Source organism: Parasteatoda tepidariorum, chromosome 3 (genome assembly GCF_982258835.1).
Source record: "Parasteatoda tepidariorum strain Cologne lab strain chromosome 3, Ptep-v5.0, whole genome shotgun sequence".
NCBI lineage: Eukaryota > Metazoa > Arthropoda > Arachnida > Araneae > Theridiidae > Parasteatoda > Parasteatoda tepidariorum.
In genome coordinates, this window is record NC_141757.1 from 78,494,415 (window position 1) to 78,518,222 (window position 23,808).

Here is a 23,808-nt window from a genome sequence, read left to right on the forward strand (position 1 = left end):
TGAGTTGCAATAATACAGTGATTGCTATATTTAATTATCTTTATAAAGGATCAAAGTTCTATCCTCTGATTATTTGAAGTCACTTACAATTGGCTTCCAGCTTACCAATTTAGCTTGTTTGGGGAGTAAAAGGTGTTACTGACTACTTGTTCATCATCATGATGTTAGTTTTGAAATTGCAGAATCTTGTAATCTTTTGGAACTGGCCATTGTGGGTGTTCTTTGCTTTGCTTTTTATCTAGACAAAAAGGCTATTTTATGCTCAAGGATGACTGGGTTTTAAAGTAATATGCATCATTTATACTGTTAACATTATATTGTTCTCTTAATAATTCAGGATCATGGAGATGGGGATACTGAAGTATTTAGTAGCCAAGAAGCAGAAACATCAACACTGACACCTTCAACAATTCGATCAGTTATCTCTCCTCAGCCACCGATTCAAGGTAGAAGTCCAGCTGATAGCCTTAGTAGTGATGTTGAAAGTATTCATGATACATTGCACAGCATTGGTAGTAGCCCAGCAACTTCACGTCCGAAGACTGGTAGTGCTGCTGTATCTTCAGAGCCTTCAGTTGATAAGGGCAGCAGTGCTAGTTCTGGAACTCGTACTCCAACGAGAACTCTGAGTATAAGCAGTGTCTTAAGCAGGACTGGTAGCCAGGGAGGTGCGACTCTCACTGCACAGAATAGTCAAGGCTCATTGTTCGAGACTATGGCTAGAGAAGCTAGAGAGGTAGCACGTGAAGCAAGTAAAGCAGCTGTAGAAGCTAGTCGAACTGCCATGGAAGCTACTAAGCCTGCCCGAGAAGCTGGAAAGAAGAGTCTGTTAAAAGTAAGAGCTTTTTGCACTTCAGTAAAAGAACCATTAAAAGAGCTGTCTGTGTATGTTAATTTGTACTAAATGTGGATTTAAAATTCGAAATTAATTTGTTTTTTAGAATAAAAATATAAAAAAAGTATTTACATACATTTTTTAACTGATTTTGTCAAAAAATATTTGTTTATTGTTCATTTCAATTTACACCATTTATCATAAAAGTAATTTAGTATTTTTTTTTATTAAAAGCATTTATTTATTAAAAATTTCTGGTTTATTGAACTGTCTTGTTTATTATTGCCCGCTTATTAAAACGATGCAAAAATGTTGCTTTTTATTAGGTTAATCTATAAAATATCTATTATTTACATGAATTAAATGTGAAATACAACAATGCATTTACTACAGCAATTTTTTTCTTTTAAATTTTGGCTAAAAGTTGGGTATTATATAATTAACTATGGGAAATAAGAATCGTACTCAAAACTTCAGTGTCTGAAGTCTGAGTGGACTCTGTATTTGGATGATACAAAATACGCAAAATAAAAAACACACCACTCTTAATAACTTTTAATATAATGATTGGATCTTCACATTCTAGAACTATTTTGCCATGTAAAATTACGTACTTTAAAATGACTTAAAAAATTTTATACCTTACAATTTAAAATTTTTTCGTCTATCTTTTAAATAAAAAATAAATATTTAATAAGTTATTTTTTGCTTGAAATTATCTTTGGATAAATGAATTTTATAATTGTGCGTAAAAAATTTTCATTTCTTCAAAAAGTTCTCGAGATATGGTGTAATACTCAAAAAGTAAAATTAACATGTAAGAGGTTGGAATTTTGAACCTGTCTCCTGACAAACTATTTGGACCATATTTTTCAGATTGCAGCTACCCCCTATATTTTGAGGGTCACAAAAAAGTTATTAAGTATGGTTTCTTTTTTCATCTTGTTCACTGTACAGCAATTAATAATTCAAATCAAATCAACAATAAAATCAAGAAAAATATCTTTGAATAAATTGTTGCTTTCATTAAATTTTTTGTAATTTTTTATTACTATACAATAGTTTTCAGTTTTAAAAATTCAAAAGATATCAAAGGTAAACAATGTTATAGTTTTTTTTTCTCTGTTTGTGGTTGATTCTCTTGCACATGTCTGAAAAATAAAAATTGTTCAAATGGAAAATTGTTTTTACTTCATTTAAGTTAATTTAGTCAACAAAAGAAAGAAGATAATTTTTTTTAAGAACAAGTTTTGACTATCAGCAATAAATAATTCTTTCTTTAGCAATGTTAAAAAATGTTAAAATGCTGTATAAAGTGTCTAATAAATTTTGATGTGTGTAATAAATGTTTTACATTGTTCTTTTTATGTAAACTTGTTTTAATATTTGATTGTTAAGAAAAATAAAAATTTACCGAAATAATTTAATTTTAGAATTGGCAAGCCTTAGGGGAACCAATGACTGGAAGTAAAGACAAGCATGCTGCTGAATCTACAGAACTTGTAACTAGAGATGGTGGTTCTAGTCCAGGTTCTATCATGTCAACAGTTAGCAGTGAATTGAATGGTATAGCAGCACAAACATCCAGTATGCTTTCTGGCTTCTTCAGTAAGAAATTCTCATTTTCATTTTTCTGATTTTTTAAATTTATATATGGTGTTTTGCAATGACCGCCCTAAATATATATAGTTTTTGTCAATGATGAAGTTATTTGTCAACGATGAAGTTATACAAATATGCACATTAGGAATGGCAAATTAACATTTAAGCATGGAAAAAATAAATACACTATCAAAATGTAAATAATCATTACTGAGAAAATTGGGTCTGAAAACATCAAAACCTGTTTGATTGCTAATGGAAACAGAATTGTTAAAAAGAGGGCTTCGGCAAACACCTCTAAATTTCAGGCTTAATTTCACTGGCAATCAAACTGGTTTTGATTTTTTTCATCCCACTTTTCCAGTAATGATTTGGCAGAGTTCGATAACATTTTTGTTTCTTCCTTGCTTAAATATTAGAGGCCACTAATCTGTATACTTTTTTGATGTAAATTTCGGCTAGGATTTTAAATAATGCATTAAGGGTGGTTCTTGCAGATCCCTTTGTATGTAAGGAAATCAAAATTATGATTTTTTTGTGTTCTTATAAAAGTTTTTTTATAGTTACATTCTTATTATTTATGTAGGTAGTAGATCCAGTTCCATTTCTACTAGAGCCAAAGATCGCTCACAGCCTTTTGGTCCTTTTCCTAAAGGTAATTTTTCTCAGCAGAAACATTTTCCCAATACCATTTTTTTAAAATCCTTAAATATCCTTCTCATAATTAAGTTTATGTCTAGTAAATAATATTGTGTAAGGATTGTACTTAATATTATAATCTAAGAAGAAAGTTTTCTAAATTAATAATATTTTGAAGAAAAGGACATGAATCAATAATTAAATGTTTTAGTATGGTACTTAGAATTTTAATATAATGACTAATGTTCATTTGTCACTGAGCTGAGATAGTATTCTAGGGCTCGGAGCGATGCAAATCTTTTGCTTTGGTAGTATTTATGGTGAATTTTCATTAATTTGATTTAATTATTGAAAAATAATTGAGTTAACTCTCCCCCCTCCAAAAAAATGAGCTTTTAGTTCATTTAACTTAGTTTGTCAATATTTTTAACCTCCTTAATTAAACTTATAACTTTGCAAATTGTTAATTTTTTCTTATTTTGTATGAAACCATCTGTTTTATAATAATGCTCCAGATAAAATATGTTTTTGTCTTTTAAGTTGTTTTGTTTGTTGGTCCTAAATTGCATTGTACAGATTTGGCTTAGAAGGGCAATCAAATTTTATTTTAAAGTATTGTTTTGATTCTTTTTTAAAACCATTTAAAACAACTAAATCATTAGTTTATGTATGGTTAAAATATTAAGTTTAATTTTCAAAGTACGTTATGAAACATGACATGCTACGTATATCTACAGAAAAAAAAATATCTGCAGAAAAACAAATTATTAATACAACACTTTTGACAGTTAGGTTAATAGATGATGGAAATATCCATTACCATCATTTTAGATTTAAATATTCTATTAAATTCTGTGAGTTAAGGTTTTTCTTATCAGATCAGGTATTTTTTAAATTCGAAATTATGATTTTACGTTTATAAGATAATCTAATATTTATTGTCGGTTATTTTTAAGAAATTATTTAAGCAAGCTATCAATAGAAAAAATTTATTTAAAAAAAAAATATTTATTCTAATAATTTTCACATTATGAAAAGCGCAAATTATGAAAAGTATATGCATTTATAAAAAAAATGTATTGCCACTGCAGTTATCAATTAGAAGTAAAATAACTAAATTCAACAATATAGAACTGTTTTCCCAATATCCATTCTCAATTTCATAACACTTATTTTGCTTTTCACCATTAGTCAAATTGTTTTATTAATTTTTAGCTTATACATAAACCAAGGGCATATTCAGAACTGGACTTGATGCTGTTCCCGTCCTGATAATTTAACTGTATGGCCCTTATAATCTAATTATAAGTCTTATTGATAAAACGATAAAAAATTTTTTTCTTTATATTCGATATTTTCAAAATAATTTTTAAACCTCCTTCGACTATTTTGTTCAGAATTGATGATAAATTTTGTAATGTTGGGGAAATCCACCATTCAGGATTCTATAACAGAATGAAAATTTGGAGCCGCTGTTCTATTATATTTTAGGAACAATGTATCTAACTTATTTGTGTTTGTATTACATTTGGGTGTGAACTTCTACATTTTTATAGAATATTTTTAAATTTTTGTTACTTTATTTTTAGGTCTAAGAAAAGGCCCTTTACATGAAAAAAATTCTCTCATCAAACATGCAACTCCCCAAAAGAAACAAGATGCTCAAAAATTACAAATGTTTGAAGAACATAAAAGCTCTCACGTGTAAGTTTAAAGTTTATATCTAGCCATAAACATTAACTAACAAAATTCCCCCTTTTTTTTCAATTCAGTTCATTTCTTATAGCTTATGTCTTGTCAAGTATTCACAAATCATCCAATCTTGCCAAGTATTCATTTATTTTGTAATCAGTATCTTTTAACAATTGATTGCATGTCTTTCATGGTCTATTTAACTTTCCTTTTCATGTGTGTTGATAATATTCTATAATACTCTTTTCCGTTGTTGTTATGTACTACTGTTAATTTAGCATTATTGTGAGGAATTCCCCATTTTAAGAAGTTATTATTTTTTTTTGTCAAAATTTCTTTTTATATTGTTTTTAGTTTCTTTACAAAAGTTGGTGTAATTTTGACTGTAAGACCAAGGTACTTTGGCTTGGGTTAATTATAATCATCACATATTTTTACTCAAAACTTTTATGAAATATTGCTTTGTTATACCTATTATTTGTTCAGCACACTTAATACCTATTAGTCTCTTATTTATTATTAGTCTATAAATATATTTTTAATGTGTAATATTTTTTATACATATTTATGATTTAGTAAAAAAAAAATTATGTAACCAAATCATTGTTTCAATAAAATTTGACTACTAAAATATTAAATGACTGTTATTTTTATTATTCTGCTCATGTTTTAATCTGAAATCATATTTCAGGGATAACCAAACATTTTTGAAAGAAGTTATCAACAATGTGTTAGCAGGAGATGGTATAAGTTGGTTGAAGTTTGGGAAAGTCAGAAAACTCATGGAAGACGAAAATTATCGGAACTTGGTTGTTTCTCGACTAAATAAAACTTTAGAAACAAAAGTTGGACCAGATGATCATATTGATGATGTTGTAAGTATCCAGAATATATGTATGTATGTATTTTTCTGCATAACTGACCATACTATATAATTTATTTTAGTTAGAGCTAGTTTTATTAATTTTTGGAATAGAAAAATTTCTATTTTCTTAATAGTGCCTACCTAAACAAGTTTGGAAGGGATATCAGAGACTCCTTCAAGCGGTTATATCAGGATTAGAACATACCTATAGTAATTATGGTCTAGGAGGAATGGCTAGTGCTTATCAAGTCTTGGAAATTGCTCATACACATTATTATTGTGAAGAATCAAAACTTGATACAGCTTCTCCATCTCAGGTACACATTCTAAATCATAACTATTGTTTTACTTTTTTTTATTTAAAAAAAGTCTACATAAATGTGCAAATTAAAAATATTTTAGATTTATGAAAAGAAAATTTTTTTAATTAGAATTTCCATTAACTATGTTTAATACGTTTTCAAAAATGTATTGTATATTTTTAGACAAAGGTCTAATGATATACAATACATTTTTAAGAGACAATATGCAATACAATGCAAACTTGGCATTCATTTAATGAAGAGTTATTCCTCTTGAGAATACAACTGTGGCAAGACTCGTAATTTGAAGACTCAAAAATACTTCATCCAGTGTGTTTGTGAGAATACCCAATATAATGTAGTCAACAATGCGCTATACGAACTGATGATTTATATGATGTTTAGAATATATGATTCTCGATGTCAGATTGGATTTAGTTTTGAATGTACGGAAACGTGACACAAGTCCTAATGCACTCCTTGCTGTTGCCTTAAAAACCATCAATATTCGTTTTCCCCCTGATTAATGGCTTCACATCTACACTAGCGAATCTCTCTTGGGTTTCTCGCAGGGTGCTGGCTCTGGTATTTTTAATGAAACCTTTTCTTTTTATCTACATGCTGGGCCATTTTCAACTCACTTTGATGGAGAGCTCAAAGCCATCCATGTTGCTCTTCAACATCTTGCTGTTCGTCTATTGAAAAAGCTGTGATTTTTTTCAGATTCTACGTCTGCCCTTCAGGCTTTGTCAAGCAACCCAGAAAATAGTAGTTCCCTTGTATTGAGCTGTAGAGAGGTCCTGAAGAAGATTTAGGGATTGAGGGTGTTGAATTTCAATGAGTCCCATTCATTGTGGTCTTCGAGGAAACAAAATGGAGGATTAATTTTGGCCAAAAAAAAACTTATATTCTTCAGAGATCCTGTGGAGGTCTATCCTCCCATTCTGCTAAACTTGAAATAAAAAGAATATTCAAACAATCGTTCTATTGTTTGGCATCTCACACTGCTAGCGATAAGTCCTGGAATGTGCTCTGTGGAACTTACTGTTCCGGATTCACCCCGTGCTACTGTAGCAGCCATGTTGAGACTTCTGACCGGACATGATTGTCTATGTTCTCATTTATTTCGCCTCAAGCTGACTGCTTCATCAGATTGTCTTTTATGTAACTCCGGACAAGCCATGACTGCTGCGCATTTGGACGCGTGCTCTGCACTAAAAGACTTTGACTGTATTGTTAAGAAGTACTGGAGAGCTAGAAGTCTAATGACCTAATAGTCAATGGCATTTGTTTAATAATAATAAATAATAATAATTTAACGAAGAGCTATATAGCAAACTTTTTCAAATTAGGAGTTCCCTTTTATGTTAATTTATAAATTTATGATTCTGACTTTTCTGTATTTTTTACTTCATTTTACCTTTTTATAAGGTAAACTTTTAATTTTCAAATGTAGACTATAAGTTATAGCTTTCGAACACATTTTAATTGATATTGCATTGTTGAACACATTTCAATTGTTGTTCAATTTAATATCAGTTTATTATCTCAGTAATTCATAATACTCTAGTTAAAATTTTGATATTGAACAAGTTGTATGTATTTTTCTAGCGTTTATTTTTAGTTATCATTTAAAATGTTTATAATTGTAAAAACTGCCTTTTATTTTTTCAGGGTAGCAGTCCATTTGGTAGTGGAGAAAACCTATATAAACATCTCTCTGATTCGAGTAGAACTGAAGATCCTATGAATCTTTCTGTTGGTCAGTAAATAAAATAAGTTGTTTTTTAATTAATTTTTGAATTCCAAGTACATTTTATTTAAAAATTTTCCTTATCTTTCAGCAAGCTCTACTAAGAGTAGTACCAATAGCAGTCCTTCTGATCTTCAACATCATGCTTCACCTATGAGTGAGAAGGAATACCAAGAAAAAGGCCAACTACAAGAAGGACAATGCAGTAAGTTTTTAATTTTTCTTTGATTTATTCTTTGTTTTGTTCCAAAAAAAATGTAATTTGAAAACATTTAAAAAAATTTTTTTTTTATTTGTGGTGCTATGGAAAATGTTTTTAAGGCTCCAGCTTTTTTAATCTATTAAATTTTTTCTAGATATTTTTATATTATTTTTACATTTATTTATTCTTTTGATCATACTTAGGGTTTTGTACTTCCAGGTGCACTAACAGCAGTATTTACTTAACACTAATACTAATTATGCTCTATGCTAAGCTGTTTTTTAATAGTTGCATTTATATATAATTCTTTTCTTTTGATGCAGATAAGTTTTTCCTTTATGCAAAGGCTCCTAATCTTTACAATTATATTATTTATTTGTAAATGCATACTTTTAATTTGTTATATGCATATAATTAACATGGTAGGGTTTTTTTTAATTTACAGTTTCATCTTTTGCTGTACTACTTCATTGATTTTTGTATAGTTATTACTAAACGGCCGAAAAGTGGTTGAAATTGACGGAATGATTAAAGTATCTGAAATGTTTATAATTGTATTATTTAGTCTAAGATTGTTTTCCTTGGATATTTTTAGTTAATTTTTTTTTAACTATTCTTTTTTTGCTAAGCTTTTTTCAAAGCATTTATTAATACCTTTACCAAATTAATTTTTTATTTTAATGTAAGTTCATATTAAATTTTCTATCTATGTGTATTATTATTTTGCAAATTTTTACTCAATACAAATTAGCGTAATGATAAATGTCTTTTATGATTAAAAAAAATTAGTACTTTAGTTTTTTCTAAAAAAAAAAACTTTAGCAATGTGTTGCTGTATGAATATTTGATTTCCATTAAGAAGCATTTTAAGTTTCCTGATCTGAAGCATTTGGGTAAATTCGAGAAAAATATTTTTTTTTCTCCATAAACAATTTTCCTCTTGAATAACAAGAAAAAAATGGTTCTTATGATAGAAAGTAAATAACTTAAATTTGCAAAAACAAAGTATTAAAATTTCAAAGTGTTGATATTCAGTTATTTTCATTTAGTAACATTGATATTTTTAAATATATTTACATAAAGAACCTTATTTATATTTTCAGATGTTATAGTTGTTCAAATTATTTACTTTATTATAGAGTATCATGTTATTATTTTTTAGATGTCCATATTACTCCTTCACCTGAAATTCAGTTATTCAGTTATTTTCATTTCATAGTTCATTTCAGTTATTCAGAAATTCAATGATATTCAGTTATTTTCATTTAGTAACATTGATACTTTTAAGTATATTTATATAAAGAACCTTATTTATATTTTCAGATGTTATAGTTGTTCAAATTATTTACTTTATTATAGAGTATCATGTTATTATTTTTTAGATGTCCATATTACTCCTTCACCTGAAAGTTCAGAGCATGAAGAAGCAACTGACATGTTTCGCAGCATAATAAATGCCAAACGAAATATTCTATTTTCTAGAATTACAAGCGTCGAATCAGAAGTAAGTTTTGTGAATTAAGTCTTTTACTGTGGCATTTAGGAATGAATTTTGTATACTTACTAGATTATTCATGTCTAGATTAGTCTGAAACTAGTTTAATTATTTTATATTTTAAATAAAAAGCTGCTTTTGGTAAGTATGATGGTCAGTATTCATCAATTTTAGTGCTCACAGTAGGTATCTCAATTGGAAATCATACTTTGAAAAAATCAGCCAATACAGTCTAAGCACAATCATTACCCACAATGAAGATATTACATGTTAAATTAATAACAAAATTCAATGGTAAATAGATGCTACTTCGTTCTAAAAAGTCAATTTTAGTCCAAATTTTAGCAGTTTAGAAAAACTGCTAAAATAAATGTCTTCATAACATTCATAATAACAATAATCTTATATGGTTGTGAAAGATGGACTGCTAAATAAGTGCAAAGGGAAAAAAGAAACTGTAAATATTTGAATGAAAATTTCTCTATATATTTGGAACAGTTAAGGAAAATAACTTTTGAAGAATTAGTTATAATCATGAACTATTTTTCAAAAGTGGTAAAAGAAGAAGTTGAGGTAAGTTCTCAGGATCATGGGAATAGAAAATGACGAAATCTTGCATTGAATTGCTCTGTTAGGAGGTAGCAAGCTGAAAATTTCTTGACCTGCTCTTGATTGTAGTGCTCATTGAAGAAAAAGAATTCAATATCTCATATTTTTAAAAACATTTAATGTTTATCTTTGGTTGTTAAAGATATTTCATACATTCCTTTTTGACAGTATTGAGTTCTAAAAAAATTTTTAATTAAATTGAGAAGAAAAAAAAAGTTGATGAGAAATTGAGGCATATTTTAGGAAATAACTTTGAAATAATATATTGAAGTATGAAATTAATTACAAAAATTTGAAATTAATACTTGATGAAGGATCGTAAAGGATAATAATAGTTGATAAAGGATAAGATAATGTGTTATATATTTGATGTCTTTCAGGTTTCGGAAGCAGGCACTGCTTTAAGTCAGAGCTCTGACCAGGCAGCTCCAAGCTGCAATGCAAGTGATACTGGAAGTATGACCACTAATCCATCATATCATAGAAATCTTAGAATAAATCAAAACTCTTTTCGCTCTACAGTTTCAGACAGTGAAATTGAAGCTGGAAATGTAAGTGTTAAATGTTTTTTTAAACCGTTCTTTTACTTTAATTGTAGAAAGTGAAATTTATTGCAGAACCCTGTAATGTTTCTGTACCTACCAAATCGCATTTTGATCTACCTCTTTTGCTCAACGAACCACTTTTTCTGGTATTACTATGAAAGAAAAGGATATGATATTAAGAGGGAGATCATTCTCATCAATTTTCGCATTTATTAAATGTTTCAAAAGGACTAAAAACTGGGGCACTTACATAATATTAAACTTAACAAGGCATGTATGAACCTGCTAATGTACACATTATAGCTCAGTTTTAGAATTTATATTTAAAATCACTTTTGTAAATATATCTCATAGTATTAATATTAGACCAATTTTCTTAATTTAAAAGTTCTTGTGCTTTGACGACTAGTTTTATTGTTGTTGATATCAATTCAAAAAATGAAAAAAAGGCCTTTTTATAGCATTTTTATATTTTAGATCTATATTTGGATTATTTAATTTAATACAGATAGCTAAGACAAACATATAAGACCAACTGTAAGTCTTAAGTAGATTGAAGGTGGAGCAACAAGTCTGTATATGATTTTAACCCATTATAGTTTTCTTGGTTTTGAAAATTTTGTTGCCATTCTCACAATCATTTCTACATAAATTCATAATTTTAAACTTTTTTTTCGATTTATGCTTGAGATGGATCAACAGGAGTTTTAAAGTGATGAGGTTTAGGCACTGCTGTTATAGACAGCCGGAACAATGTTTATACTTAGAATCTAGAGTATACAATTTTAATCCCTTTCTTATGTCTTTATTTTTAATGTAAATGTGTAATACCATATCTTTTATCCACTGTATGATAGTAAGAAATTAGAGCTGTAAATTTGAGTTAAATAAAATGGAGTTGTGAAGCTGCAAGTATATGCATAATTTTGATCTCCTATTTTAACTTTAAATGTGAACTGATCTAATTTTTGAAAATAAACTTTGAGGTTTTGTAATGGGTAGCCATAAAATGGCAAATCTGTGAAGGAGAAAACCAAACAAATGTCACAGAATTCAATAGGATCAGTGTAATTAAGCAATGTTTTTTTCCTTCCAGTTTCTAAACAATCGGCAGAAACGAACACCTAGCATATGGAGCAGTAAAAGTAGCCTTAGTACTGGTTTCCGCTATCACGGAGGTAGCTTGATTAACACGTCATCGAATCCTGTAAATGAGCTGCCACGAATGTATCTTTTTGAAGGTTTATTAAATAGAGATCGATCAACTCTGTGGGATCAAATGCAATTTTGGGAAGATGCATTCATGGATGCTGTTGCTCAGGAGAGAGATATGGTGGGAATGGATCAAGGACCTGGTGAAATGATGGAAAGGTAATTAGCATTCCGATTTTTTTCAAGCTTCAAGATTGTTTATATCACTTTTTTTTAACTCTAAATTTAAAATCAGTGCAAAAAGTGTTTGGAATTGTTAATTCTTGTACGTCTTGCTTGTACTTTTTGTCACTACAGTCAGTTGCTATGCTGTAAAGTTCAATTTGGTGTTCTTTGTTAAGAGTCTTACACACTAATCTTTTATGTGCTATTGTCTACAATTTCTTCTGCATTTATGTCCCATTTTCTGCTTTTTTTTTCACTAAGTCTCAAATCTTCTGCATATTTTAAAAATATACATTAAAATTTTGTGTCTTGGAACTACACACCTGCATACTCGTACATGTGTGAGGATGGGCTCTAGTGACTTGCCCAGATTATGGCACCTTGCATTTTCACTGTGTTTCAGCATTATTAATATTTTAGGTCATTAATTGATGTAAAATGAAAGATTTTAATCATCTGATAGTACAAAAAATTTTTTTTTTAATTTCATTTTAGATCTATTTGTGCTAGTTATGTTAAAACACTTACATTCCTCTTTAGGACATTATATTCTAATAACTATACCATTGATTGTTTAAATAAGGAATAAAAACTGAAAGCATGTAAAATATTCTGTATTTTAGGTAATTTCTTCTGCAATTTTTATAGTACTAAATCTTCTGAATTTTACAAAGTGGTGGTTGGCAGGTATGCTATATAGTTTTTAAAAAAACTCATAAGATGCCTATTTTTTTAAAGTTTTCTTTGAGTTTCTAAGAAATACTGGACTGTAAAAAATAATTCAGATAAAATATTAAAAGACGTTAGAACTGGAAATATATTCAATAAAATATTTTTTTCTTTTAATCTTCTTACTTATCTTCTAATCAGTTTGCCATTTAAAGGTCTTTGGCAGAGTGCTTTATATATGTTTTGTAATATTTTTTTAGGTATCAGTCTCTAGCTACTATGGATAAAAAGAGATTAGAACATGATGAAGACAGGCTTCTATCTACTATGCTGTATAATACAGTTGCCTTTATGGTAATGATGAAAGTTAACAAAGCTGAAATAAGGAGAAAAAATTGTCGTCTGTTGGGAAAATGCCACATTAGCCTTGTTTATAGTGCTGAAGTCAATGAACTCTTAGATCAAATTGTAAATCTTGTAAGTCATTTTAGTTCATTTATCAGTAATTAAAATTTATTGGTATAGTGGTAAATTAAAATTCATTATTATAATTTCAAAATATGTTTTGTCTGTCTGACAGTGTTTCTTAATTTCTATCGCATAGTAAGAGGTTTTCAAAAGCTAAAATGATTAAAGAAGTATTTTTTTAAAAATATAATTAGTGTTTATACATTTCCTTTCCCCTACACAAAAAAGGGTAAAATAATCTTTTTGCCTTAAACTGCTACAAATATTTAAATGAAATACTTGTATTACATAAAATATTTTTTTACTGCTGTGTTATGCATAAATTGGAATATCTTTTTATACATCTCTACAAGTTATATTTGTAATTGAATTCCTATTGAAGGTATGTGAACTGTAAATTTATCGTGTGAGGAAAAAAAATAATTGTTGTATATTTTAATTGACCAAGTGGAAAACTATTTTGTACAGTTCTATTTCCTTACACCATACTAGCTGATTTTAAGCAAATGAAAGATTATCTTTGAGGAGAAATGGGTTCTGTCTCTTTTCAATCGCTTTAACAAATCAACCCGATAATAAAATACTGTATTTCCTAAACTGTTTTTCTGTAGTCTCTTTTTAATCAAGCAAAGTCTCTTTGATTTCTAATCGTTTCATATTAAATCAGTAAATTCCTTTTAATTTAATCATGCTTTCTTTTTTCAGCATGGTAATGATATTGACCTCAGGCCCTTAAGTAGTAGACAGATGCATCGACAGTCCTTCACTGTACATTTAGGTGTAGATGCCACTGGGGATATGTTATTTATGGAAGTAAGTTATATACCTTTTATATAAAAAATGTTATTTAGCAGTGATTCCCAACCTTTTTACTTTTGCATACCATTTAATGCCCTAAGTATTAATTAAAATGACTTTGAAAAGTATTAATGTAAGTTATTTATTTTATTTATTTAATATTACAAATTACAGAATGTTAGAAAATATCAATGCATCATTTATCTTAAAATAAATAGTAAACAAAAGGTCCGATTAAATTGATTTATGAATTTCCATTCAGTATGAAAATTAAATGTATATAGAATACATTTATGGTGTTGTTCTAGCTTTTTTTGAGACACAATAAGTGAACTTTCTTATAAATTAGTTTATATGAAAGGAATCGTATACTTCAGAGTTTGTGTGAACAATGCATAATATTTTTTCCTTTTATTCAAAATGATGCCAAATCTAAATTTTTGTTTTACAATTTCAAGCAATAGCCACTGTTTGGACCAGTAAATAATAAGTAGTTAGTTCTGTTTCAATTAGGAATTTAAAAAAAAAAAAATCTAAACCAAATATGTTGTAATTTCTTTCCATACCACTTCTGATTTTTCTAGTCTACTGCCAAATTTGGTATATTTAAACTAAGTTGTTGATTTTTTTTTAAAAAACTATTTTTCAATGTTTGATATTTGCTATAATTTTTCTAAATTTGTTACTCATCCTTTTTATTAGGTTAGAGATGATGGCATAGTGTTACGCAGCGTTAATGGTGCGATAGTGGAGAGATGGTGGTATGAACGGCTTGTAAATATGACATATTGTCCTAAAAACAAAGTGCTATGTTTATGGCGTAAACATGGTGGACAAACTCAACTTCGGAAATACTATACCAAAAAAGTTTGTGTTTGAATTTCTTCCTTTTTTAAATTGTGTTAGTGCATAGTTTTATTTAGTATTTAAAGGCCTTTGGGTGATAAAGTAAAAAGCAACGTTTTTGAATTGTTAGAAAGGTGATTACGTTAAAAACACCCCGATTTCCATCTAGGCCATAACATGTTTCTGTATATTGTATTGTTATGAAGTGGACATTTATAAAACATATGTCTGGAAACCATTTTAAGTAAGAGATATGAAGATGTAACCTTTGCAAAAGGTATGGTTTAACACTATATTGATTTAAGACTTTCATTTGTTTTGAAATGCTATGGGACCATCCACAAATGTCATGTTTGGTGGGAAGAGGCAACAAGAAGTTGATATCTCATATTTTGTTTAAAATAAAAACGATTATAATCAAACTAAATATTTTTATATTATTTCTTTTTTTTAAAAGGTTTTCTGTAAATTATTTTTCATTCAAAGTAAATACACACAGAATCATTCTTGTTATGCTAATAAATTCATTAAAACACATTAGTTAAAATTTAAAAATTATGTTTGAACTATGATCTATAACATTAAGCTTTGTTTTTGAATTGCAAGTATATATTTTGGGTATTTTTGCTTTGTATTTTGGGGAAAAGAGGGTATAAGGAAGTGTGGAGTAAAGATGACGCTTTATGATAATGGGGAGGAGGAAAAACATTTGGAAGAAAAGTGACCTCATTCATGGATAGCCCTTCTAAGATTATTTAACTTTAAAATTAGTAGTTGTTCATCAAAACATTTTGACCTTCTTTATAACTTAATTTTAGTCTGTTTATACATCAGGTTGTAACACATGTTTTTCTCAAAAAAATGTTCTTAATGGAATTAAAAAAAATATTTGAAGGCAGTATCCTTAGTGCAGATAGCAATCACCACCCAAATCTATAATTTTTTGCCAACGTTCTTGTAATTTTTCAAAGCCTTTGGCCTAGAAATTTAGAGGCTGCAAGTCCGAAAGCAGAACAATCTCATTTTAGCTGTCCTGTGCTGAATCAAAAATAGCATTAGTAAGATGTGGCTGCAGGTGTGAAAAAATGTGGAAGTCTTTAAAAACGATGTCAGGGCTTGGTATGACAAAGGATCCTTAATTCAAGTCTGCACGGCCAGTGAATGCAGACACATGTAGTCTTATTTTGAATGAACAGTACCTTCTTTCATCAGAGCTCAGTTAGAGGTTTTCTCTTGATAGCTTCAACACTGGCTTACATCTTGCTATAATCCTTACTGTTCATAGTTTTACTTTTTTCCATTCCTTTGTGGATAATACTGCTGTAATCCCACTAGATAAAAAAACATGATCTTTTTAGTCAAATTGCACTTTGCAATGTTACTGAATGCTGATGTAAATCCACTTTTCATCACAAGTGACGATTCAGTCTTGAATGTTGTCGTTGCATTGATATTCGAGCAGCATGAACAAGTCTGTCCTTATCTGCTTGAGTTAGCTCAAACGGCCCCCGGCAATTAAACTAATGAACTTTGCACCAACCAACGTTTGACTCCTTTGTTAGCTCTTGGGTGGTTGAATATTAATTTTCTTCCACAAGTTCCTGTTGACTGGCCTCATCAACATCAATAGGCTAGCTAGAGCGCTCTGCTTTTTAAAATCATAGTCCTTGTTTTTGAATTTACGGTACTAGATCCTCAGAATGTCAAATTATTCAACAACGGTATCTGAAATTGTAGTACCAACTTGTGCTTGACAAAAATATTTTTTTTACAGATTTCACAAAACATTGCTTTAAAAGTCTCTTATTTTCAAATACCAAAAATCGTCAAACGAAATATGAGCAAGTATGCCAACACGAACTCTTTATGCAGGTGATATTAGCGGTGGATGGAAACTTTCTTTACAACCTAACATTATACAGCATTTTGAAGATTATTTATTTGTTTTATTTAATAACATTACATTTCACAAATAGTTTCCACAAATTAGTTACACCATTATGAGGAAGGAATTTCTGTCGCTGTAGAGTTCACAAAGAGAAAAGAAGAAAAAACACAGGGTCACTTTTATTAACTTTTGAGATATTGGTTGGATTTTTTTTCTTCTGTTAAGTGCTATGTCTGAAATTAGAAGGTAACATATTTATCACTTTAATTGAGATGGTTCATTTTTTTAATACAAAAAGACTTCTTTCTGAAGAAATTTTTTTTGTTTTAATTTGATTCAGTGTTAAAATACCACATTTAAAAAAAATTGTAACATATGGAGCTTTCACTGACAGTTATTAACTTTCATCATAAAAAATAACCACAGCAGTTTTTGTAATAAGTAATTCTAAATAAAGCAAACAGTATTAAGGAATTGGGCTGTTTTTAAAAAAATAGTAATTTAAAACAAGATTTTAATTTATTGATGTGGTTGCCACAAAAAATTTATGAAACCAGCAAAAAGTAGAAAGATTTTGACTGAATGAAATGAAATGAAATTTTTGTTTTAATACATATAGAGGGCTTCTAATTTTCACACTTGCCTTTTAAATTATAAATTTATGTTTTTGCTGATAAGATTGTCTTATTCCTCCCACATGTCTTATTCCTCCACAACTAACAATATAATTATTTTACATTAAACACCATGATTACTTCGCTGATTAGTAATAATTAAACAATTTATTCCCAAACTTAAGGTTTTTTTATATTACTGAATTTTAAAAAGAGTTTATAAATTTACTTATATTTCTCATAAAAAGTCTAAATGCTATTGAAAGTAAAAAAGATGTTTTAATCTATTTGTTGCTAGATAAGTAACTGAAAGAAAATTTATTTCATTTTCAAAACATTTGTCATAATATTTAAAAAATATATATAAAAACGAGTTTATTTTTGATTAAAAAAAGAATGTATATAGTGATGGGTAGTTTATAATTAAGAACTGTTAAATCTTTTACTTTTCTATTTTTTAAAGTAATTTTATTTGTAAGTATATTTTTTATGACAGTTAATACAACGTGACGATCATAGATAAACTTAATGAAATATTTTCTACAAGTATTTTCTTCGTTCTGAATTTAAAATTCTTAAAAAAAGTTAAATTAAATTTCACATGAAGAGCAAAATGGAAGATAGGTTTATGTCCATGAAAACTGATTGCAAGAAAAAAACGAATTTGATGGTAGATAGGAAATATTTTTCTTCAGCACGACCCACATTCACTGTGTAATAATTCTTGCAGGGAGCTGATTTTCCACAGCATTATTTTTCAAAACGTGATGGTCCTCAAAATGCCACAGATGACAGTCCATTGGTCATTTTGTGGAAAAAAAGACAGAAATGGTTCTTCTCCCTTGATCTTCATATGCTTTCTGTCAAAATCTATTATCTCTTAAAAAGTTTTTAAATGTTTTTCAAAATTTGCCATGTGATTCTTGCAATAAAAATTTTTTCCTGACTGCTATGATATGATATATAATTATATTTTACTTTTTTATAGTGCAAGGATTTATATTATTGCATAAAGGAATCAATGGAAAGAGCTGCCCAGAGAGGAAATGGCATGTTGCCAGGTTAGTTTATGTATATGTGGAAATTATTGTTTTTTATTATTAACAGTGAAACGTAACATAATTGAAGAGCTGAGTTTATGAAAGTTTTAAGTGACATTTAAGTAATTTTGAGTAAATTAGCTAATATATATAATAATAGGAAATAAAGATAATATCTTGTCTTTATTTCTTTTTTACAAGCTATTAATTAGCAAAATCTACAAATAACTTATTAAGCTATTCGAATCATAGCATTTACATCGTTAGAGTTTAAATTTGTTTTTAAAAGAAAGGCTTTCTATGGCCAACAGAATTAAATTTCAAATTTTCTGGAATCAAATTTAATTTTCGGATTGATTTTCCAATAAATTTTGGACTCTTAATGTATAATGTGTAATTTATTGAATTTTAAGAAAGAATCTTTTTTTTTATCTCAATAGAATATTATATTGTACTAAAACTATATAAAGAAGATAAAAATAAAACAGAATCCTTGTAAAAACATATTTAAATAAAGTGACTAAGTCCTTAATCAAAATCGATCACAAATAAAGACAAATTTACCACAGATAGGCTTCGTTAAATAATAAATAAAAACCTTGTTGTACTATTTTTAGTGAGAACAGCTTAAAAAAAGTTTAAAATTTTTAAGATTTTGGTTAAAATTGAGATGATTATTTATTTTCTATAATATCTTTAAAATAACTAGGAGGCTCTGCTTCCTGTTGGCTTCTCTCTTTAAACCTCATGGTTGCTTCTCATTCATAATTGAAGATCAAGGTGGAAGAATGGTTTTACTTCTGCACTTAAACTATGAGTTTAACTACCGAGCTTTAAAGATATTTAATTTTTTCTAGTGGCTTCTTCTGCTTCTTTTTTTAAAAAATATTTTGTAAAAATGCTGTTTCCATGACAGTGGTTCTATGTTTTAATTTGTTTCATTAATGAAATTTCATATTTTCGATACTGTGCCCAAACCACGTAACTCCGGAAAGAGGTGATTGTTTACAAATCACCCCTTAAAAATTTCATAACGACTAAAAATTAACACAATCCAAGTTGGTGCTCCCATTCTCAAGTTATTTGCGAACATATATCTTGCCCGAGACAGACTTTTGCTTTTATATGCATCTTAACCTTTGTGTAGGAAATTAAACACACATTAATTAAATATTCTCTTTAGGAACAGAACTTGGAGGAGAATTTCCTGTTCAGGACATGAAAACTGGTGAAGGAGGGCTGCTTCAAGTGTGCATGGAAGGAGTTGGTCTTTTGTTTGCAAACAGTAAAGTATGTATTTTTTTAAAAGTCATTATTTCTGTTGATACTCCTGTGTATTATTTTAATGAATTATTATTTTGAAATTTAGTATTTGAGATATTTCTATCATTTACACTATTAATAAATTTTGTCCTTATATTAATCCCATTTTTGTATCACAATCATCTCTTACAGCATTCGTTAAGTGTGTTTAGTATACAATGTCCCGCTTCACTCGTTTTATTATCACTTTTATATTCTGTATAAAAGTAATTTTTAAAATCCTACACACTAGTTCCTGATATAGCTTATTACATAATGTTCTGAGATATTTAGAATGAAAGCATAGTTTATCATTCCTATCTCGAGCAAAATTTATTATTATTTTTTATCTCTATTCTATAACTGTTAAAACAAAAGATATTAATTCATTTTGTGAAATTAGCCAGTTTTATATATTTTTTTTAGAAAAAGTAAGTAAAAGGTATGAATTGCAAGCATATTTTAAACTGCATAATTAATTACATAAATGTTTACTACATTAATAAATATTACCTTTAATGAAGCATATTTACTTTTTTTAATTATGCTGTGATTGTTCCACAATTAGCACAAAAATTTTTATTTTTCATCTTATTTGAAATAAAAGTTGAGAGAAGTGGAGATTTTTCTTCTATTTAGTCATTGTTAATGAAACTGGTATGGATTAAAGTTTTTGCAATAAATTTTTTTTAAACATGTTCAATATTCTGTTCTTGAATTATTAATAAAAATGAGCATTTAAAAATTTCTAAATAATAACTAAATGATAATTGAGAGATGCCAGTCATTTTCTTATGTGTGATATGTTTGATATCATTTATGAAGTTTTGTGGTAATTTATTTTATGTTGTGATGTTTTACAATAATGTTAAGGATTTGTAGGAAGTTAAGGATTACGGAAGTATGTTAAGGATTTGTGAAATATCCCTGATCTATTTGTTTTAAGTATAGAATGATAATAAAGAGTGTCTCATTTTATCTAATGAATATTGTTTAATTTCACTCTTTGAATCTATAAGGTTGATCACAGAATTATGAAATCTGAAAGTATGGGGTAAATTGTGCGATAAAGTGATATCATATTTTGAATGGAAGAATTCTTATAAGGACTTTGTTTCCTTAAAACTTGATTGAACAAGAGTTTCTTTATTTATTTTTATTTATTTATTTATTTTGTAGTCACAAATATTGATAAGATACAACTGTATTAAAAGGTTTCGTGATTTTGTTGTGAAACAAGTTCTTAAGCTTACACATTTATTGGAGGAAAATTGTATTGTACATATCGATTTCTTAACTAAGATAATTTTTATTTTATCTTATTAATAATTTCTGGTTAGTTAATTGTTATAATTATATAAATTATATTGATGACTATTTTCCTTATATTTTAAATAGTTTTAATAGAGTTATTTAAATTATTTATTTGGTTAAGGATAATTTGTGAATATAGTAAATGTTTATCATAAAAATATCAGAATCTTCGAATCTTGAATTCTAAATAATATGTTGCTTTAGTTATGATTAAAAATCAACTATTAATTTTTACTATCTGTGTACTGTTCCAAATAAAAGAAGTTTGAGTTGAATTTTGAATTATACTCTTAATAGTTGCTAGCTCCCTACCTTTTTTCAAGACCTAAACATAAAAAAAAAATGTATTTTTCCCCATTAAGCTTAATCTTTAATTTTTTTGGGGGGGTGGAGTTGAAAATATATAATTAGCTAACATGTTATTCGTCATATAACTATTATAAATCAATGTGTTCTTATGCTCATTTTTGCAGCCGTTACTTGTTTTATTTAAATTTTTTACTAAGAAAATAGTTTGAGCATTTTTTCGGTTGTTTCTTGCTTTATTTGCAATACACCTGTATTTTGATTTATGGCATTCTAATTTTATAGCAAGGACCTTCTCAAAAATCCTATGGCTTGCCTGTCCATTTGATCTATCACACACTACATTGATCCTGTATACTAATATAGCATTTATAATAATTTCTATATCAAATCAGCTGCACTCTCTATTTTAATTACTGCAGCTGATGCTCTTTGCTAATGTAATTTGTCACGCTAGCTTGATACATTTCATATTTTCTCTAATTTCCTCCCATATGCAGGCTACTCATTTATATACTTATTCTGCTCCATTTACTGGACTACCTATTTCCATCTTACTATTTTTGGAATGGACTGACTCATGCATGCCCTTCGAAACCTGCTAGTTCAATATATTTTACTAATACCTGCCCTTTCAAAATTATCCTTCACAAATAATCTGATAGCAAGCGAAGGGGCTTTTGAGATGGTCCAAAAACATGATAATATATTTCTTTGACCTGAAAAAAATATACAGTTTTTCTAAGGAAGCTCTTTTCTCCTCCATGCTTACTTTCATCAACACCTGAAGGACTTTGAGGTACTACAGCCCTTCATTTTTATGTGTTGCTGGGTCTAGAGTCTATTGTAGTCTAAACCTCTAGACCGTCATGTAGTAGTGCACCCTTTGTGTCATAAAAACAAGGGCTTGATTATATTATCTAGCCATTTTGGGTGAACATATTGATCAACCCACAATTGTTGTGCACAGAGTTATGTTAGTTTAAATGCTATAATAGCTAACAGCATGATATTATGTTGTTTTAGTTTTGTAGTTTACATTTTTGATTGATTGTTATTTGACCATCTCCAAAGTTTCTTTTCACACCACCCAGTTGCTTGCATGAATGCATGGAATATCCTTCTTTCTATATTTTATTTTCAACTTCTAGCATCAACGTGCATGTTTGTTTTTATGAAGCTTTGGGATAGTGCTTTATTTTTCTTTATGGCTTTTTCATGGATTGAAGCATGATTTGCATGGTTGTGAAATAAATGTTCAATTACGTATTTTGTTGTTATAGTGAATGATGTTTGCTGATGTTGTGATAGTTTTTTAAAAACAAATTTTAGGCTTTGTGGAACCTGCAATTAGCTATTTTTTATGTTAGCTTATGAAGTTAAATGTTTACTTTTTTTTCTTGTACAAATATTTTTTTGGGATACTTTTTTTTATTTTTATTTTTAGTAAAGTTCAGTGTTGCAATCCACTTATTTGGTTTACCACAACTGGTAAGGTTAATTAGTTTCGCTTCTTAAAATGACAAAATATTGTGAATAGCAAGTTTCTTGTTTCCAATCAATGCCTCATCGATCTGTCAGTAAAGTAAAGGAATTACTTTGAAAAATCATCATGAGAAGTAATTGACGAATAGATTTACTTTATTTCTTTGAAGGAAAAAAATATATTCCAATGATCCACAAGAGATAGATTTTTCCTATTCCTTCGTTTAAAATTATTATTTAAATAAAGTTTTTTTAATTTATCTATTTTTCAAGTATCAAATTTCATTTCTTTTTTTTCCCTTATACTAGTTTTTAAGTTTCTGAAACTTTATTGCTAACGAATAATAGAAAATTCTACAACTCATTTTTTGCTGAATATATTATCCTTGAGTGTCAAAAACTTTTTAAAATTCTTTATCTTGTTAAATTAATTGTTTTAATTATCATTTATCACAGTCTGTCATATTAAAATATTTACTTTATTTTATTCCCTAATTATTCATGATAATGTTTATTTCGATATAAAATTGCTTTAACAATTAGTTTTTCATATCGTTAAATGTTTTAGATTTAACTAAGTTAAGATTTTCAATGTAAATGTGGAATTTTCATATTTTGTCAAAGTTTAAAAACAAATAGCTGATTAACAGTGAAATTAGCCAATGGCTGTTGCCATCATGTCACAGATTTTCATAAATTTTTCTTTTATGGAAAAGCTCTTAATAAAAATGAAAAAAAAATTTTTTGAGAATAATTAGATTAAAACTACGATTAGTTGGCCATTTTGATATTTAACTCAAATTAAAGAGAATAACTACAGATAGTTGTTTATTTTTCAAAATGTCTATACATTTTTCTTTCTTAAGCCAATTGTGGTGTTATTTGAAGGTTCTGGTGTTAATTTTTTGAGCCAATTTCGTGTTATTAGAAGAAAAATGTCAACATTCCGCTATTAAGCTTTTAAAATGTGTGCAATTGTTTATGTAAGTTTTAGTTTAGTAAGTTAAAAAGTTTTATTAAAATAATTTTTGAGAAATTTTTTTTGCCAAATTTCAAGAATTTTTAATTGGGAAGTAACAACTTTTATCACCTCAGTTTTTTTCTTCTTCATAATGTTAAATATCATATTTTTCAACATAAAAAAATAAAGATGGTGTTTTTA

The 23,808-nt window shown here is 28.1% G+C and overlaps 1 protein-coding gene across 9 annotated transcripts in view; it reads left to right on the forward strand.

Annotated features, from left to right (window-relative positions):
- Rab3-GEF (Rab3 GDP-GTP exchange factor) overlaps nucleotides 1-23,808 on the forward strand; it is a 77,713-nt gene that overhangs the window by 32,999 nt on the left and 20,906 nt on the right. For 7 of the 9 annotated variants that reach the window (XR_001583472.5, XM_071181793.2, XM_071181803.2 and 4 more), the window contains exons 15-30: nucleotides 338-835; nucleotides 2,269-2,443; nucleotides 3,024-3,092; nucleotides 4,666-4,780; nucleotides 5,460-5,643; nucleotides 5,768-5,950; nucleotides 7,610-7,697; nucleotides 7,780-7,893; nucleotides 9,273-9,394; nucleotides 10,375-10,545; nucleotides 11,636-11,910; nucleotides 12,846-13,062; nucleotides 13,759-13,866; nucleotides 14,554-14,718; nucleotides 18,188-18,260; nucleotides 19,423-19,529. Coding sequence is in view for 8 of the 9 variants with exons in the window: in XM_071181793.2 (XP_071037894.1) it covers nucleotides 338-835; nucleotides 2,269-2,443; nucleotides 3,024-3,092; nucleotides 4,666-4,780; nucleotides 5,460-5,643; nucleotides 5,768-5,950; nucleotides 7,610-7,697; nucleotides 7,780-7,893; nucleotides 9,273-9,394; nucleotides 10,375-10,545; nucleotides 11,636-11,910; nucleotides 12,846-13,062; nucleotides 13,759-13,866; nucleotides 14,554-14,718; nucleotides 18,188-18,260; nucleotides 19,423-19,529 (2,664 nt within the window). In the remaining variant the exon portion in view is untranslated. The remainder of the gene's footprint in view (nucleotides 1-337; nucleotides 836-2,268; nucleotides 2,444-3,023; nucleotides 3,093-4,665; nucleotides 4,781-5,459; nucleotides 5,644-5,767; nucleotides 5,951-7,609; nucleotides 7,698-7,779; nucleotides 7,894-9,272; nucleotides 9,395-10,374; nucleotides 10,546-11,635; nucleotides 11,911-12,845; nucleotides 13,063-13,758; nucleotides 13,867-14,553; nucleotides 14,719-18,187; nucleotides 18,261-19,422; nucleotides 19,530-23,808) is intronic. The other 2 variants (XM_071181798.2, XM_071181797.2) reach the window with 1 other exon arrangement.